This window comes from Sapajus apella, unplaced genomic scaffold (assembly GCF_009761245.1).
Source record: "Sapajus apella isolate SASKATOON/1434 unplaced genomic scaffold, GSC_monkey_1.0 scaffold2, whole genome shotgun sequence".
NCBI classification, from domain to species: domain Eukaryota; kingdom Metazoa; phylum Chordata; class Mammalia; order Primates; family Cebidae; genus Sapajus; species Sapajus apella.
The window spans coordinates 81,419,702-81,435,602 of record NW_022436942.1 but is presented as its reverse complement, the minus strand read 5'-3'; the positions used below and the strand labels follow the sequence as shown (position 1 = coordinate 81,435,602).

The window sequence follows — 15,901 nt, the reverse complement described above, 5'->3', positions numbered from 1 at the left end:
AACCTCCGCCTCCTGGGTTCAGGCAATTCTCCTGCCTCAGCCTCCTGAGTCGCTGGGATTACAGGCACGCACCACCATGCCCAGCTAATTTTTTGTATTTTTAGTAGAGACGGGGTTTCACCGTGTTGACCAGGATGGTCTCGATCTCTTGACCTCGTGATCCACCCGCCTCGGCCTCCCAAAGTGCTGGGATTACAGGCGTGAGCCACCGCGCCCGGCTATTTTTATGTTTACTATTTATTTTATTTTGTTATTTTATTTTATTTCATTTTATATTTTATTTTGCTCTTGTTGCCCAGGCGGGAGTGCAATGGTGTGATCTTGGCTCACTGCAATCTCTGTCTCCCAGGTTCAAGCGATTCTCCAGCCTCAGCTTCCCAAGTAGCTGGGATTACAGGCATGGGCTACCACACCCAGCTAATTTTTTGTATTTGGTAGAGAAAAGATTTCATCATGTTAGGTTGGTCTTGAACTCCTGATCTCAGGTGATCCACCCACCTAGGCCTCCCAAAGTGCTGGGATTATAGGCATGCACCACCATGCCTGGCCTGTTATTTATTTTTTGAGACAAGGTGTGGTTCTATCACCCAGGCTAGAGTAAAGTGGTGCAATCTTGGCTCACTGCAGTCTCCGCCTCAAGCCATCTCCCACCTCATCCTCCCAAGTAGCTGGGACTACACGTTCATGCCACCACAACTGGCTAATTTTCGTATTTTCTTGCAGAGATAGAGTTGCCATGTTGCACAGACTGGTCTCAAATTCATGAGCTCAAACAATCCTCCCACTTTGGCCTCCCAAACTGCTGGGATTACAAGTGCAAGCCATCATGCCTGGCCAGTCTGGCCAATTTTTACTTATTTATTTATTTGTAGAGATGGGGGTCTCATTATGATTGCCCAGGCTGGTCTTGAAATCCTGGTCTCAAGCAATCCTCCTGCCCTAGCCTCCTAAAGCTCTGGGATGACAGGCTTTAGCCAAACATGCCCAGCGTATTCTATTCTATTTTTTAAACACTCTCAAAGTGCTGCATGGGTTCAAGTGGGGAGGGAAATGGATTCCACCTCTTAATGGAAGGTAGCAAGGTTCTGCAAGAGCTTATGGGATTGGAAATATTGCTGTGGTTGTTAGTGGGAAATACAGTCTGTTATAATAATCTCTTTCTCTGAGTATAGTGGCTGGGACATAGACTATGAGCTTTGCTATCTTTTTTAGGTATTGCTAAATTGCTCTCTGAAATGGTTGTACCAGTTTATTTTTCTGCCAGTAGTGTATGAGAATTCTTATTTTTCTAGATTATTTCCAGTGCCACGATGCTCGGCTAATTTTTGTATTTTTAGTAGAGACAGGATTTCACCATGTTGGCCAGGCTGGTCTCGAACTCCTTATGTCAAGTGATTCGCCTGCCTTGTCCTCCCAAAGTGCTGGGATTATAGGAATGAGCCATTGCACCCGGTCTGGTATTGTTATTTATCGAATTTTACATATTATCTATAACTGTGGTAGATGAAGATCTAGGTCCTAGCTGAAGATGAAGATCTAGATCCTAATTGTAATTCTGGGTATATGTTTTCTTCAGATTTGAAAACTTTGTTTTATTGCCTATGACATGATCAGTTATTTTCCTTTTTCTCCCCTCCCATGGCTTTCAAAGTTTCAAGCCTACAGAAAAATTGTAAGAATGATACAGTGAAAACCCATGTATATTCTTTACCTAGATTTATCAATTGTGAATATTTTACAGCATTGCTTTGTCTTCATAGAGATAACAAACTTTTTTCTTTTGCTGAACTATATTTGAGAGTAAATTAGACACTATGATAATTTACCCTTAAATACTTCAACAGGTATCTCTGAAGAACAGAGACATTCTCCTGTGTAATCTCAACGTACTTTTCATCCTCGGGAAATTTAACATTGATATAGTACAATTTTACATTGATTTAATATGTAATATACATTCTGTCTACATTCAAATGTTGCCAATTATCTGAATAATACCCTTTATAGATGTTTTGGTTTTTGCTTTTTAATTCAGAATCCAATCAAGTATCACACATTGCATTTATTATTTTTACTTTTTTGAGACAGGGTCTCACTCTGTCACCCAGGTGGAGTACAGTAGGCATATTCATAGCTCACTGCAGCTTCAACCTCCAGGGCTCATTATCCTCTTACCTCAGTCTCTTGGGTAGCTGGGACTACAGGCACTATAGGCATATGCTACCATGCCTGGCTAATTTTATTTTTTTGTGGAGATGAGGTCTCACTGTATTGCCCTTGCTGGTCTCCAACTCCTGAGCTCAAGTGATGCTCCCATACTGGCCTCCCAAAGTGCTGGGATTACAGGCATGAGCAAGAGTGCCTGGGCCACGTTGCATTTAATAATCATGTTTCTCATTCCTTCAGAATGTGGTTATTTTTTCTTTCTGGAAGTTTTTAAGGATCATCTTTTTATCCTTTTTATGCTGAAATTTTGTAACAATTTTTTTTTTTTTTTTTTTTTTTTTAGCCAAGAGGTTACTGCTAATTTTTTTTTTTTTTTTAAGGCGAAGTATCACTGTATCACCCAGGCTGGATTGCAGTGGCGCGATTTCAGTTCACTGCAACCTCTGCCTCCTGGGTTCAAGTGATTCTCCCGACTCAGCCCTCCAAGTAGCTGGGATTACAGACACCTGCCATCATGCCTGTGACCGAGTCATGTACCCAGTCTCTTTTTTTGAGACGGAGAGTCACTCTGTCGCCAGGCTGGAGTGCAGTGGCATGATCTCGCTTGGCTCACTGCAACCTCCGCCTCCTGGGTTCAAGCGATTCTCCTGTCTCAGCCTCCTGAGTAGCTGGGATTACAGGCACATGCCACTATGCCCAGTTAATTTTTTTATTTTTAGTAGAGACAGGGTTTCACCATGTAGGCCAGGCTGGTCTCAAACTCCTGTGCCTGCCTTGGCCTCCCAAAGTGCTGGGATTACAGGCGTGAGCCACAGCGCCTGGCCTTTTAAAATATATATATATATATGTGTGTGTATATATATATATATATATATATGTGTGTATATATATATATATATATGTGTGTATATATATATATATATATGTGTGTGTGTATATATATATATATATATATATGTGTATATATATATATATATAATTGTTTTTTGAGACGAGAGTTTTGCTTGTTGCCCAGGCTGGAGTGCAGTGTTGAGATCTTGGCTCACTGCAACCTCTGCCTTGGGTTCAAGCAATTCTCCTGCCTCAGCCTCTCAAGTAGCTGGGACTATGGGCATGCAACATCACACCCGACTAATTTTTTTTGTAATTTTAATAGAGACAGTTTTATCATGTTGGCTAGGCTGGTCTCGAACTCCTGACCGCAAATGATCTGCCAGCCTCAGCCTCCCAAAGTGCTGGGATTACAGGTATGAGTCACTGTGCCTGGCCTGTAACAATATTTCTTGATATAAGACTTGTTTCATTTATTGGGCGCACAGGTTCTTCTAATCTGGAAATTAATGTCCTGCAGTTCTGCAGAACTTGCTAATGTTATTTCTCTATTAATGTGCTACCTCTCTTTTCCTTGTACTATTTTTCTGGAAGTTTAAACAGGAGAAGTTGTATTGCATGGGTTGATTATCTAAAAGTTATTTATATTTTAGTTTTTTTTTGAGACGCAGTCTTGCTCTGTAGCCAGGCTGGAATGCAGTGGCACGATCTCAGCTCACTGCAACAACCTCCGCCTCCTGGGTTCAAACAATTCTCTTGCCTTAGCCTCCAGAGTAGCTGGGACTGTATGACGCCCGCCATCATATCCGGTTAAATTTTGTATTTTTAGTATAGACAGTGTTTTACCATGTTAGCCAGGCTTGTCTTGAACTCCTGACCTCAGGTGATCTGCCTACCTCAGCCTCCCAAAGTGCTGGGATTACAGGCATGAGCCACCACGCCTGGCCTTGTATTTTAGTTTTTATCACAGTCTCTTTGTTCTTCTAGTCTTAATATTTCTTTTTCAGTTTCTAACAACTCTTTTTTGTTGTTGTTTTTGGAGGCAGAATCTTGCTTTTTCGCCCAGGCTGGAGTGCAGTGGCGCAATCTTGGCTTACTGCAATTTCTGCCTCCCAGGTTCAAGTGATTCCCCTGCCTCAGCCTCCTGAGTAGCTGGGATTACAGGCATGAGCCACCATGCCCAGTTGATTTTTGTATTTTTAGTAGAGACGGGATTTCACCATGTTGGCCAGGCTGATCCAGCTTTATTTATTTTGAAATAATTTCAAATGTATAGAAACCGTTCAAGAAATTGAGAATTGTCCCATTCCTCTTACACTGAATCACCAATTCTCTGTTGCCCTTTCTCTTTCATGACATGGCATTTTTGAAGGGTATGGGCAGTTATTTCATAGAATATCCCTCCGTTGATATAATAATGTTTAATTTTGTGGTGCAATTTTTTTTGTTTTTCCTTGTAGCTTTTAGGAGAGTATGAGTCCCTTGGAAAAGAACATGGAAGAGTAAAGGTAAGGGGTAATGGTTCATGTCTAGATTTCATGCAGAGGCAGAAACATTGGATTGGGAATCAAGGGTACTGACTCTTCCTCCTTCTTGTACCCTTTCCTGAACCTTCCATAGCTGTTGGAATGGGAACTTGCTTATCCTGTTTCATTATCCTTATTTTCAAATATCTGCCCCATTTAACTAACAAGTTTGTGAGATTCATTAAACTAACAAATACTTACTGAATGGCTATTACATTTGAAATGAAATTGTTCAAAAAAGTGTAAGGTACCATACTGATGAAAATAACTATTTAGTACTGTTTATTTGTTTTGTGTTTTCTTTTCTTTTCTTTTTTTTTTTTTTTTTTGAGATGGAGGTTTGCTCTTGTTGCCTAGACTGGAGTGCAACGGTGCAATCTTGGCTCCCTGTGACCTCCGCCTCCTGGGTTTCAGCAATTCTCTTGCCTCAGCCTCCCGAGTAACTGGGACTACTACAGGCGTCTGCCACGACATCAGGCTAATTTTTATATTTTTAGTAGAGACAGGGTTTCATCATGTTGGCCAGGCTGGTTTCCAATTCCTGACCTCAAGTGATCCACCTGCGTCAGCTTCCCTAAGTGTTGGGATTGCAGATGTGAGCCACTGCACCCAGCCACTTAATACCATTTAAATATCAAGCTTTGATTTTCACTGGGTTAGCTGTTGGTAGGGTTGAATTCATGAATTATGTTTGAATTCTTTTTTTTTTTGGAGACGGAGTTTCGTTCTTGTTGCCCAGGCTGGAGTACAATGGCGCGATCTTGGCTCCTGCAGCCTCTACCTTCCGGGTTCAAGCAGTTCTCCTTCCTCAGGCTCCCAGGTGTGGTGGCACATGATTATAGGCATGTGCCACCATGCCCGGCTAATTTTGTATTTTTAGTAGAGATAGGATTTCACCATGTTGGTTAGGCTGGTTTCGAACTCCTGACCTCAGGTGATCCAACTGCCTCAGTCTTCCAACATACTGGGATTACAGGCATGAGCCACCGTGCCTGGCCATGTTTGAATTCTTGATGAAAGCTCTGTTTGGGGACTACATATTTGCATTTAGTAAAACCCTTCAACGATGCTGTAAGTGAGGCCCATGTATTTCTGTTGCACAGAATGCAGGGTTGTCGATATTGAAGCTTAACAAAAAGGCCTGCATAGCTTGGCAGCCAAACCGTTCTGAGGGTTCAGGAGCAGATCCTGTGATATCTAAATCTCATTGAAAATACTTGTTTTACCATCCTTCTGAGGTTTTAGTCAAGTTTGTGGTTAAATATGTTTATTTTAACACTGGTTTGTTTCTAATTAAGCAAAGTATAATGGGCTGTATCTGTTACCCAGGGGACTTATACAGAGTGACTTGTGTAGGCTGGTGCTTTGCTCTCATTTGTTTTCCTTGAACTGTCTGTCCTGGCTCTGTGGTTGATGCCATACTTGCTGAGTATAGTTTGTAGCTACCTGGTTTGGCCTTAGATTCTTTTTCTTTTATGCATTTTAAAATGATATATCTGAATATTTATCTTCAGTTATCTGAGTTTTTCATTTATTTCCACAGGATGCATTAAATACAACCGAGAACAAATTGCTTGATGCATATACTCAGATTTCTGATTTAAAAAGGTAAAATGTATTATCTTACGTACACATACCTCAGTTGTTCTTTTATGTGTCTGTATTGAACATGATGAGAAAGAAGTTTTTCTTGAGGATTTTTAAGCAGTTTGAGAACTAGTTTTATGTTAATTTTCCCTGACATGGAAATACATTTCATTTCAGCGAAACAAGATTTCTTTTCTTTCTTTCTTTTTTTTTTTTTTTTTTTTTTTTTAAAGAGATAGGGTCTCACTACATTGCCTGGGCTGACTGTGAATTCCTGGGCTCAAGCAATCTGCCTGACTGAATTTTTTTTTTTTTTTTTTTTTTTTTGAGACAGAGTCTTGCTCTGTCACCCAGGCTGGAGTGTAGTGGCACAGTCTCGGCTCCCTGGAACCTCCTCCTCTTGGGTTCAAGCAATTCTCCTGCCCCAGCCTCCCGAGTAGCTGGTACTACAGGAGTGCACCGCCAAACCCAGCTAATTTTTTGTATTTTTTATAAAGACGTTTTACCATTTTGGCTAGACTGGTCTCGAATTCCTGACCTCAAGCGATCCACCAGCCTCAGCCTCCCAAAGTACTGGGATTACAGAAATAAGCCACTCAGCCCAGCAAGCCCGGCTGATTTTTAAAAACTTTTTGTAGAGGTAGGATCTTACCATGTTGCCCTGGCTGGTCTCAGTCTCCCAGCCTCAAGTGATCCTTTCGCCTCATCCACCCAAAGTGCTGGGATTACAGGCATGCACCACTATGCACCTGACTTCAAACAAGATGTTTTAAATAAATAAAATGTATTGGCGGTTGTGCCTCAAAGGTTGATATTTTCCCAAACATTATGTATTTTCTCAGCATAGGTTAAAATCCAAATGATATTTAACCACTGGGAAGAACTTTAAGAATTATTTTTGTCCTTCAAAAAGAAAACAGCATTAACACCAAAATTGTGGTCATTTACTTTCAGAAAGACCTGGTTTGGAGACTGTATTAATGATCTGATTTGTTTAATTAGATAGGGAAAGAATCATACGTGGTATCTATTGCAAATGATTAGAAATATCCAACTGGCCTGGGCGCAGTGGCTCACTCCTGTAATCTCAGCACTTTGGGACTCTGAGGTGGGTAGATTACCTGACGTTGGGAGTTCAAGATCAGACTGGCCAACAGGGGAAACCTCATCTCTACTCAAAATACAGAATTTAGCCGGGCATGGTGGTGCATGCCTGTAATCCCAGCTACTCAGGAGGATGAGGCAGAGAAATGCTTGAACCCTGGAGGTATAGGTTCAGTGAGCTGAGATCACACCTCTTTACTCCAGCCTGGGTGACAGAGCAAGACTGTCTCAAAAAAAAGAAAGAAAAGAGAAATATTTAAACTGGCTTGAGAGCAAATTTTATATTTGTATTTGGATATAAGTAATGTCCCTTACTTAGAAATTTTATTGCAGTCTTAAGAACTTCCTATAGAGAAGAACAGAAATGCTGTCTAGATTTCTCATCTGCCTCTCTTCTGTGATTCATTCAGTTCTAGTGATAACTTTCTTATCAGATTGGTATAAAACATCAGCCTTGTTAGAGCTGTTATTTCTCAAATTTTTGTTGCATCAAAGTAGGTAAGAATTTGAGTTGGAAAGATGAGATAAAGTCATATGCAGAGTTTAAAAGATCAAGCCAGTCATGGAGGCATGTACCTGCAGTCCCAGCTACTTAGGAGGCTGAGGCAGGAGGATTTCTTAAGCACAGGGATTTGAGGCTGCAGCAAGCAGTGATGCCAGTGCACTCCAGCCTGGATAACAGAGCGAGACCTCATCTCTTAAATGAAGGGAAAAAAAGAACAGCATGAATGCCAGGATATCTTTAAAACAGTCAGTTGGCCAGAGTAGTTATTTCCTGTTGGTAAACTTGAAAATAGGCTTTTGTTTTGAACATGGCACAAATAGATGAAATACCTATATTTTGTTTGCAATATTTTAGCCTCTGCCTCTTTTAAAACTTAGAAGGTTTTTTTTTTTAAGAAAAGTTTTTTGGACTGGGCGTGGTGGCTCACACATGTAATCACAGCACTTTGGGAGGCTGAGCCAGCAGATCACGAGGTCAAGAGATTGAGACCATCCTGGCCAACATGGTGAAACCCCGTGTCTACTAAAAATACAAAAATTAGGTGGGCGTGGTGGTGCACGCCTGTAATCCCAACTACTCGGGAGGCTGAGGCAGGAGAATTGCTTGAACCCAAGAGGCTGAGATTGCAGTGAGCCAAGATTGCGCCACTGTACTCCAGCCTGATGCCTGGCGATGGAGTGACACTCTGTCTCAAAAAAAGAAGGTTAAAACTCTGTTTTTGGAAGTTAAGCCTGGTTCCTCATTGTGAAAGTGTTACCTATTGTATGCATGGCTATGTACATATTAGGATTAAACACATTAGAATGCAGTTTGTTTGTAACTTTAATTTTATTTTTATTTAATTTATAAATATGACGTTTTGATCTGTAGTCAACTTTATATAATTTGTGATATTAAGTTTGTTTGTGGTTCCCTTTTAATTCAGTTGTATGGAAAATGTTTCTTTGTAGAGTTTTAATGTATTTGTTTTTCTATTTGTAGATTCACTGGTTTTTGTTTAGGTTTTTTTTTTTTTTTTTTTTTTGAGATGGAGTCTCACTGTGTCACCCAGGCTGGTGTGCAGTGGTGTGATCTTGGCTCACTGCAACCTCCACCTCCTGGGTTCAAGCCGATTCTCTTTCCTCAGCCTTCTGAGTAGCTGGGATTACCGGTGTGTGCCACCACACCCGACTGATTTTTGCATTTTTAGTAGAGCTGGGGTTTTACCATGTTGGTCAGGATGGTCTCAAACTCTTGACCTCAGGTGATCCACCTACCTATGAAAAGGGTTTATGGACTTGCAACTCTTTTATCACCCATTTTCTAGAAGGGTCTGTTAATTAAACTGTGGTTGAGCTATATTTTAAATTTGTTGAAATGTACTTAATTTATCTTATTGCTTTTGAATTAGAATGATTTCAAAACTTGAAGCTCAGGTCAAGCAAGTAGAACATGAAAATATGTTAAGCCTTCGTCATAATTCTAGAACTCACGTGAGACCCTTGCGTGCCAAGTAAGTTATTTCATTTACTCTCTATAAAGCTAGAAATAGGTGCATGCTTCTATTAAGACCAGAAGCTCACCTGTCTAAATCATAAGAAAGTCAGGGTTAAATGTCATTAACCCTGAACTTAGATGTGTTAAATTAATTACTGGATATTGTAAACTCTCTTGTGCAGAGGCATTTGCTAAAATTAAGAAATGCAGTAGGATCAAATTGGGAGTAAGGAAACTTGGAATGTATTTTGTTCTTTGCCCAGCTGTGTGACCTTAGGCACGTCACTTACCTTTTTTGGAATTCATTTTTATTATCTGTAAAAATAAGGACAAGGGTCTAGAACATCTCAAAAGGTCTTTTTGCCTAAAATTTCAGACATTTTATTCCTGTGTTAATGAAAGGAACTACGAAGATGCATCTTCATTAGGTTGTTCGGGTTTTCTATTTAGTTTATTTAGTTCTTTCAGAAATAGCTTGGCTATATCTTAGCACTGTCTTGATGATATCCTTACAGAATAAATTATTTTCATACCTGGCTTTTATTATGATTTTAGTATAAATAAAGAATAAAGTTATAACTTTATAATGACATTTACCAGAAAAATGATTTTAAATTGTAATTTGTGACCCAAGTTGTAATTGTCAAATGAGAAGCTTTTTCTAGGGCCGGGCACAGTGGCTCACGCCTGTAATTCCAGCATTTTGGGAGGCCCAGGTGGGATGATCACTTGAGCCCAGGAGTTTGAGACCAGTCTGGACAACATGGCAAGAACCCATCTGTATAAAATAAAACAGATTTTAAAAGAAGTTTTTTCTAGGTCTTTGTTAATCAATCTTAGTAAAACATAGCAAATTCTTTTTTTTTTAGAGAAAAGATGTAAGTAACAAATTGAACATTTGAGAGAGATAAAAGGAAGAGCCTCGGGTTGGGGGCCAGGGAAGGCCTTTCTTTTTCTTTCTTTTTTTTTTTTTAAGATGAGGTTTCACCATGTTGGTCAGGCTGGTCTTGAACTCCCAACCTCAGGTGATCCGCCTGCCTTGGCCTCCAAAGTGCTTGGATTACAGGCATGAGCCACCACGCCCGGCCGGGAAAGTCTTTGTTTAGAGGAGGTTCATAAGCAGAGGAGTCACCCGTGCATTGAGTTGCTGGAGCAGGAGGTGTGGGGTGAGGGATAGGCAGGGTGGGGTGTCTGGGAGGTGGTCCATGTAGAGAAATTGCCTTGCTAAGTCCTCAGGTAGGAAGGAGCTTAGCATGTTTGAAGAGCCTAAGGGAGGCTAACGTGGCCTGAATATTTCCAGCAAGAGGCAAAATCGCCTTAGGTGAAATCAGAGATTGATCATTTATAGCTTTCTTTTCTTTTTCTTTTTTTAAGATGGGGTTTCACTATGTTGGCCAGACTGGCCTCAAACTCCTGACCTCGTGATCTGCCCGCCTCAGCCTCCCAAAGTGCCGGGGCTACAGGCATGAACCACTGCGCCCAACTGATCATTTATAGCTTTCTAAGCCATGGTCAAGAGTTTGGATCTTGCCCTAAGTCCATTGGGAAGTCTTTGAAGGTTTTTATGTGATAAAATGATGTCTTCTAGTTTTTGTCTTATTAATGTACCTGCCATGAGAAGATGGAGAAGGAAAGAATGGAAGCAGGAGACTAGTTAGGCTGGTGCAGTGCTAGCAGAGAGATTGTGTTAGCTAGGTGCTGGTCACAGAAATGGACAAAAGAGAATCTTCGGGAGAGATTCTGGAGGTAGGATCTACAGGACATGGTTGTGAATTGGATGGCAAAGCAAGAAAAGAAAAGGAGGTGTTAGAATAATTCCTTGGTTTCTGTCTCAAACAACTAAAGGTACCCAGTTGATATGTTGAACTAGGGAAGAGATCAGAATTTCCATCTTGAGTATTTTTGTTTGAGATTCATGTCGATTCTAAGTGGAAATCAAGTAGCCAATTATAAATGAATTTGTAGCTCAAAAATAAGGTTTTAGAATGGAATGATAAATTTTGGAGTTGTCTCTTTCTAGATGGTGCCTAAAGCTGTAGGATGGATGCAGACTGAGTGTGTTTAGTGATAAGTAGGCCTGGGGCAGGAACTCTGACACTTTGGTGTCAGATAAGAGAGAGCTGGCAAAGGAACCTGAGAAGGTGCTGCCAGAAAGCTAGAGGAAAACAAGCAGCTACCGGGATTGAGTGCAGAATCCACCCTGTGTTTTCCCTGTGCTCTCATGCCAGCGCAACAATCAACTCAGAAGACCTCTGTGATCGAGGATATGTGGTGTTTCTCCTCACCAGCAAGCAAGCAAGCAGGTAGTTCTTCCAGGGACCTAGCCACTTGTCCTCCCATTCATTTCTGATATTATCTACGCAAAGATAGGGTCAGATCCCGTAAGCTCAGGGCTCACTCCACAAGACTACCCCAGCTTCAGACACCATTTGCAAGTCCAGACCTCTGGCATGTCTAACCAACTGGTTTCAAGTTGAGGTTCCCATGACTCTCTCTTTGGGTTCAATTAATTTGCCAGAGTGACTCATACAACTCAAGAGAAACATGTTTACCAATTTATTGCAGATGATATTTTAAAGGATACAAATAAATAACCAGTTGAAGAGATACAGGGTGAGGTCTGGAAGGATCTCCAGTACTTGAGTTTCTGTCCCAGTGGAGTTGGGGTGTGCCACTCTCTCTGCTCATGTATGAACTCTTGTTCAGCTCTCCAGAAGCTCTAGAGCCCTGTCCTCTTGGGCATTTTATGGAGGCCTCATTCCATGGGCCTGATTGAAGCTTGGACAACTGTGTTGAAATGTAACTGGACAGAAAGGATGTGATCTAAACCCAGCAAGGCTTGTCTGTTCAGATCCTTCTTGGCCTCTTTGTGCAGCATTCTTTCCTCCAGAGGATGTGGCAGGACCCTCTCTGATTCGAATGAGGGTCTTATGACCCATAATTAGAATCCTGCCCTGGTAAGGTGAAAGGAAGACCTGAGAAGGTTAGAGATTCTGTTGACTGCAACAAGGGATATGGGAATTATGAGCTAGGGATATGGGAATTATGAGCTAGGAATTGTGGATGAAAACTGATGTATAATATATGTCATAATCTCCCAGTGCTGCTTGAGAGATCAAGGTGAAGACTGCAAGATCTTTGCAAACTGGAGGCTAATGTTTATTGAACAGTTTGGATAGAGTGATAGCAGTGAAACCCATTCAGAGTGTACTCAAGAGTGAATTAAGGCCAGGCACAGTGGCTGACACTTATAATTCTAGCAATTTGGGAGGCCAAGGTGGGTGGATCAGTTGAGGTCAGGAGTTCAAAACCAGCCTGGCCAACATGTCGAAACCCCATCTCTACTAAAAATACAAAAATAAGCTGGGCATGGTGGTGTATGCCTGTAATCCCAGCTACTCGGAAAGCTGAGGAATCCCTTGAACCCGGGAGGTAGAGGTTCCAGTGAGCCAAGATTGTGCCACTGCACTCCAGCCTGGGCAACAGAGCAACACTCTGTCTTTAAAAAAAAAAAAAAAAAAAAGTGAATGAAAACAACCTGAAAGTCTAACAGCTGGAAGTTGGAAAATATTGTCATACACTCAAGCATGGTACTGCAGTGTGACAGTGCAGCAGCAGAGCTGGGGTTGGCAGACTCTAGCCTATGGAGTCACATCTGGCTTGAACCACTTGTTTTTGTAAGGTCGCTGAGTAAGGCATGGTTTCTACACTCTTATGTGTTTGGGAAAAAAAAGAATATTTCATGACACATGAAAATTGTATGATAGGCCAGGTGTGGTGGCTCACACCTGTAATCCCTGCACTTTGGGAGGCCGAGGCGGATGGATCTTCTGAGGTCAGGAGCTTGATACCAGCCTGGCCAACATGGCGAAACGCTGTCTCTACTAAAAATACAAAAATCAGCCAGCCGTGGTGGCACATACCTGTAGTTCCAGTTACTCGGGAGCCTGAGACAGGAGAATCACTTGAAGCTGGGAGGCGGAGGTTGCAGGGAGCTAAGATCACGCCATTGCACTCCAGCCTGGGTGAAAGAGTGAGATTCCGTCTAAAAAAAAAAGAAAAATTGTATGACATTCAAATTGTAGTGTCTACAAATAAAATTTTCATGAAACACAAGTTTATTCACTTATATATCATCTACAGTGGCCTTTGTGCAACAGCAAAGTGTAGTTGCAACACGTTGCTGTGCTGAAGCTTGAGGGCAGGAGGCAGAATGGGGTGGAGTCTTTGGAGTATTGGTTTTTTAAGGGAAATGTGTTCTCTGGTTATGACAAAAGCCAGCGAGTACCCTCTGAGGTGGCTGGCTGAGGAGTAGAGGGTCACCTCACTGGAGAGAGCAGTCAGGAAGTTGCCTAGTGTGAGAGCAGGAGTAGGTGTGGAGAAAATGATGCAGGCTCTAAAGTCTGGGGAATGACTGGGGGTTAACATGATAGTGGGAACCTCAGATGAGCTGGGGGAGTAGTAGTCTAGAACTACACTGTTCAGTACAGTCCTGCCAACAGCCACATTACAATTTAAAATCAATCATGTCAACCTAAAATGAGCGACAGAGACTGACTCTCCAAAGTAGTTTATCTGGAAATGTTGGAGGTTTGCAATCTGGAGTATGCATGCTATGGTACTGTGCTATGGTACTATGCTTATGGTATAAGCACGTCCAAAGGGGTTGGGACACAGGAAACTTTAAAAGACAAAAGGCAGTCCACAGTGCACTAAACTGTTCTGAAACAAAGACCACTGGTTACAGGAGCATGTTGTGGGCATTAGCATCAGCTCATTGGTGGAGACATCCCTTGTTAGGGATGCTTCCTTGTACAAGCAGCTTATTATCTGGAATACTGTGGTTCTGAGGAATTCCTTTAATAGTTCCCATAATTGGTATCTGTGTGAGAGGGCTGCTCCTTTGTGACCTCCCAGCTCCATTTTGTGGAAGTTTGACATTAGTGACTCCATTTGGATACTGAAAACTTTCATTACTAAAATTAACATTTTAAAACTGGTTCTTCAGTCTTACCAGCCACATTTCAGGTGTTCAGTAGTGACACGGGACTTGTGACTGCTGTATTGGATGGTGCAGACAGCGTTTCTGGTTTTGCAGAAGATTCTGTTGGACAGTGCTGGTCTGAAGGGTTCAAGAAGGACAGCCCTGTTTAATTCAACACCTTACCCTCATCTATAGTAGGGGCACAGAGTGTAAAGGGTGTGAATGTCTGAGAGGCAGTGAGGGGAATGTTCAGAGCCACAAGTACTTGAATCTTGACTGCAATTCAGGAGCAACAGAAACCTAGGAGAACAATTAAGTTGAATCATAAAACTGTAAAATAGAGTTGTATCTAAAATATAGATTGTTCTGTGTGGTTTTTAAATTACTGTGCAAATGTGTAAATACTGTTTGAGAGCAGATTGTTTTATATGCACATACGGTCTGAATTGAAGTGCAGACCTTTGCAGTGCCTGAACTTTCTCATTCTAATAGCACACTAGCAACTTCAGACGTCAGCAGGCGGAAGTGGCTGATTCCAGGTGCAGAGTACTCCATCTTTACTGGCCAGCCTTTGGATACCCAGGACAGTAACGTGGATAACCAGCTGGAGGAAACCTGTAGCCCTGGGTGAGATAACTTTTCTAAAGATTCTATTTAGGGATGTTATGTTTTATTAGAGATTTCAGTTGCTTTTAAATGTTCAGGAAGTCTTCTCTTTGGTTCTTGAATGTCTTAATTTTGAGAACCTGACTTTTATTTTGCTTTGAAAGGCAACTACTATTAGAATACTTTACTTCCATGAGCTCTGCAGAGCTTCCCCACCTGTGCTCAGTGGCACAGTATGGGTTTGTGATTAGATAGGATGTCGATCCTCAGGCCAGGTGTGGTGGCTCACGCCTGTAATCCCAACATTTTGGGATGCCAACATGGAGCGATTGCTTGAGCTCAAGAGTTCGAGACCAGCCTGGGTAGCGTGACAAAATCCCACCTCTACAAAAAATATATATGTGTTAGCTGGGCATGGTGACACACGTCTATAGTTTTAGCTACCTGGGAGGGTAAGGTGGGACGATTACCGGAGCCTGGGGAGGTCAAGCCTACAGTGAGCTGTGAGTGTGCCACTGCACTCTAGCCTGGGCGACAGAGTGAGACCTTGTCTAAAAACAAATGAGGCTGGGTGCGATGGCTCTCACCTGTAATCCCACCACTTTGAGAGGCCGAGGTGGGTGGATCACCTGAGGTCAGGAGTTCGAGACTAGCCTGACCAACATGGTGACACCCCATCTCTACTAAAAATCCAAAATTAGCCAGGCATGGTGGTACAAGTCTATAATCCCAGCTACTCAGGAGGCTGAGCCAGGAGAATCACTTGAACCCAGGAGGTGGAGGTTGCGGTGAGCCGAGATCATGCCATTGCAGTCCAGCCTAGGCAACAAGAGTAAAATTCCATCTCAAAAATAAATAATAAATAAAACAAAAGATGTTGATCCTCTCCCGCTTCAGATGGCTCTGGACAGCCTGAGCCCCGAGCCTGTGTGAGCAGCCTCATCCGCTTACTCCAGAGTGCTGTGCAGATGCTGTTCTTCTAAGTGTAGGATGTTAGAAGGATCGGAAAGCACTGTATGCAGGTTTAATTTATTTGCATTGCAAAGCGTACTCATTGTGGAGTATAATTGTCAACTCTGTTATTCTCCTAATAACCCCTGTAAAGTATGTGTTTTA

At 41.9% G+C, this 15,901-nt stretch overlaps 1 protein-coding gene across 15 annotated transcripts in view; it reads left to right on the top strand.

The window, feature by feature from the left end:
• The window catches only part of MPHOSPH9 (M-phase phosphoprotein 9), a 72,001-nt gene that overhangs the window by 43,559 nt on the left and 12,541 nt on the right, over nt 1-15,901 (top strand). For all 15 annotated transcript variants that reach the window (XR_004258228.1, XR_004258227.1, XR_004258224.1 and 12 more), the window contains 4 exons: nt 4,458-4,505; nt 6,067-6,131; nt 9,110-9,211; nt 14,672-14,806. Coding sequence is in view for 12 of the 15 variants with exons in the window: in XM_032243147.1 (XP_032099038.1) it covers nt 4,458-4,505; nt 6,067-6,131; nt 9,110-9,211; nt 14,672-14,806 (350 nt within the window). In the remaining 3 variants the exon portion in view is untranslated. The remainder of the gene's footprint in view (nt 1-4,457; nt 4,506-6,066; nt 6,132-9,109; nt 9,212-14,671; nt 14,807-15,901) is intronic.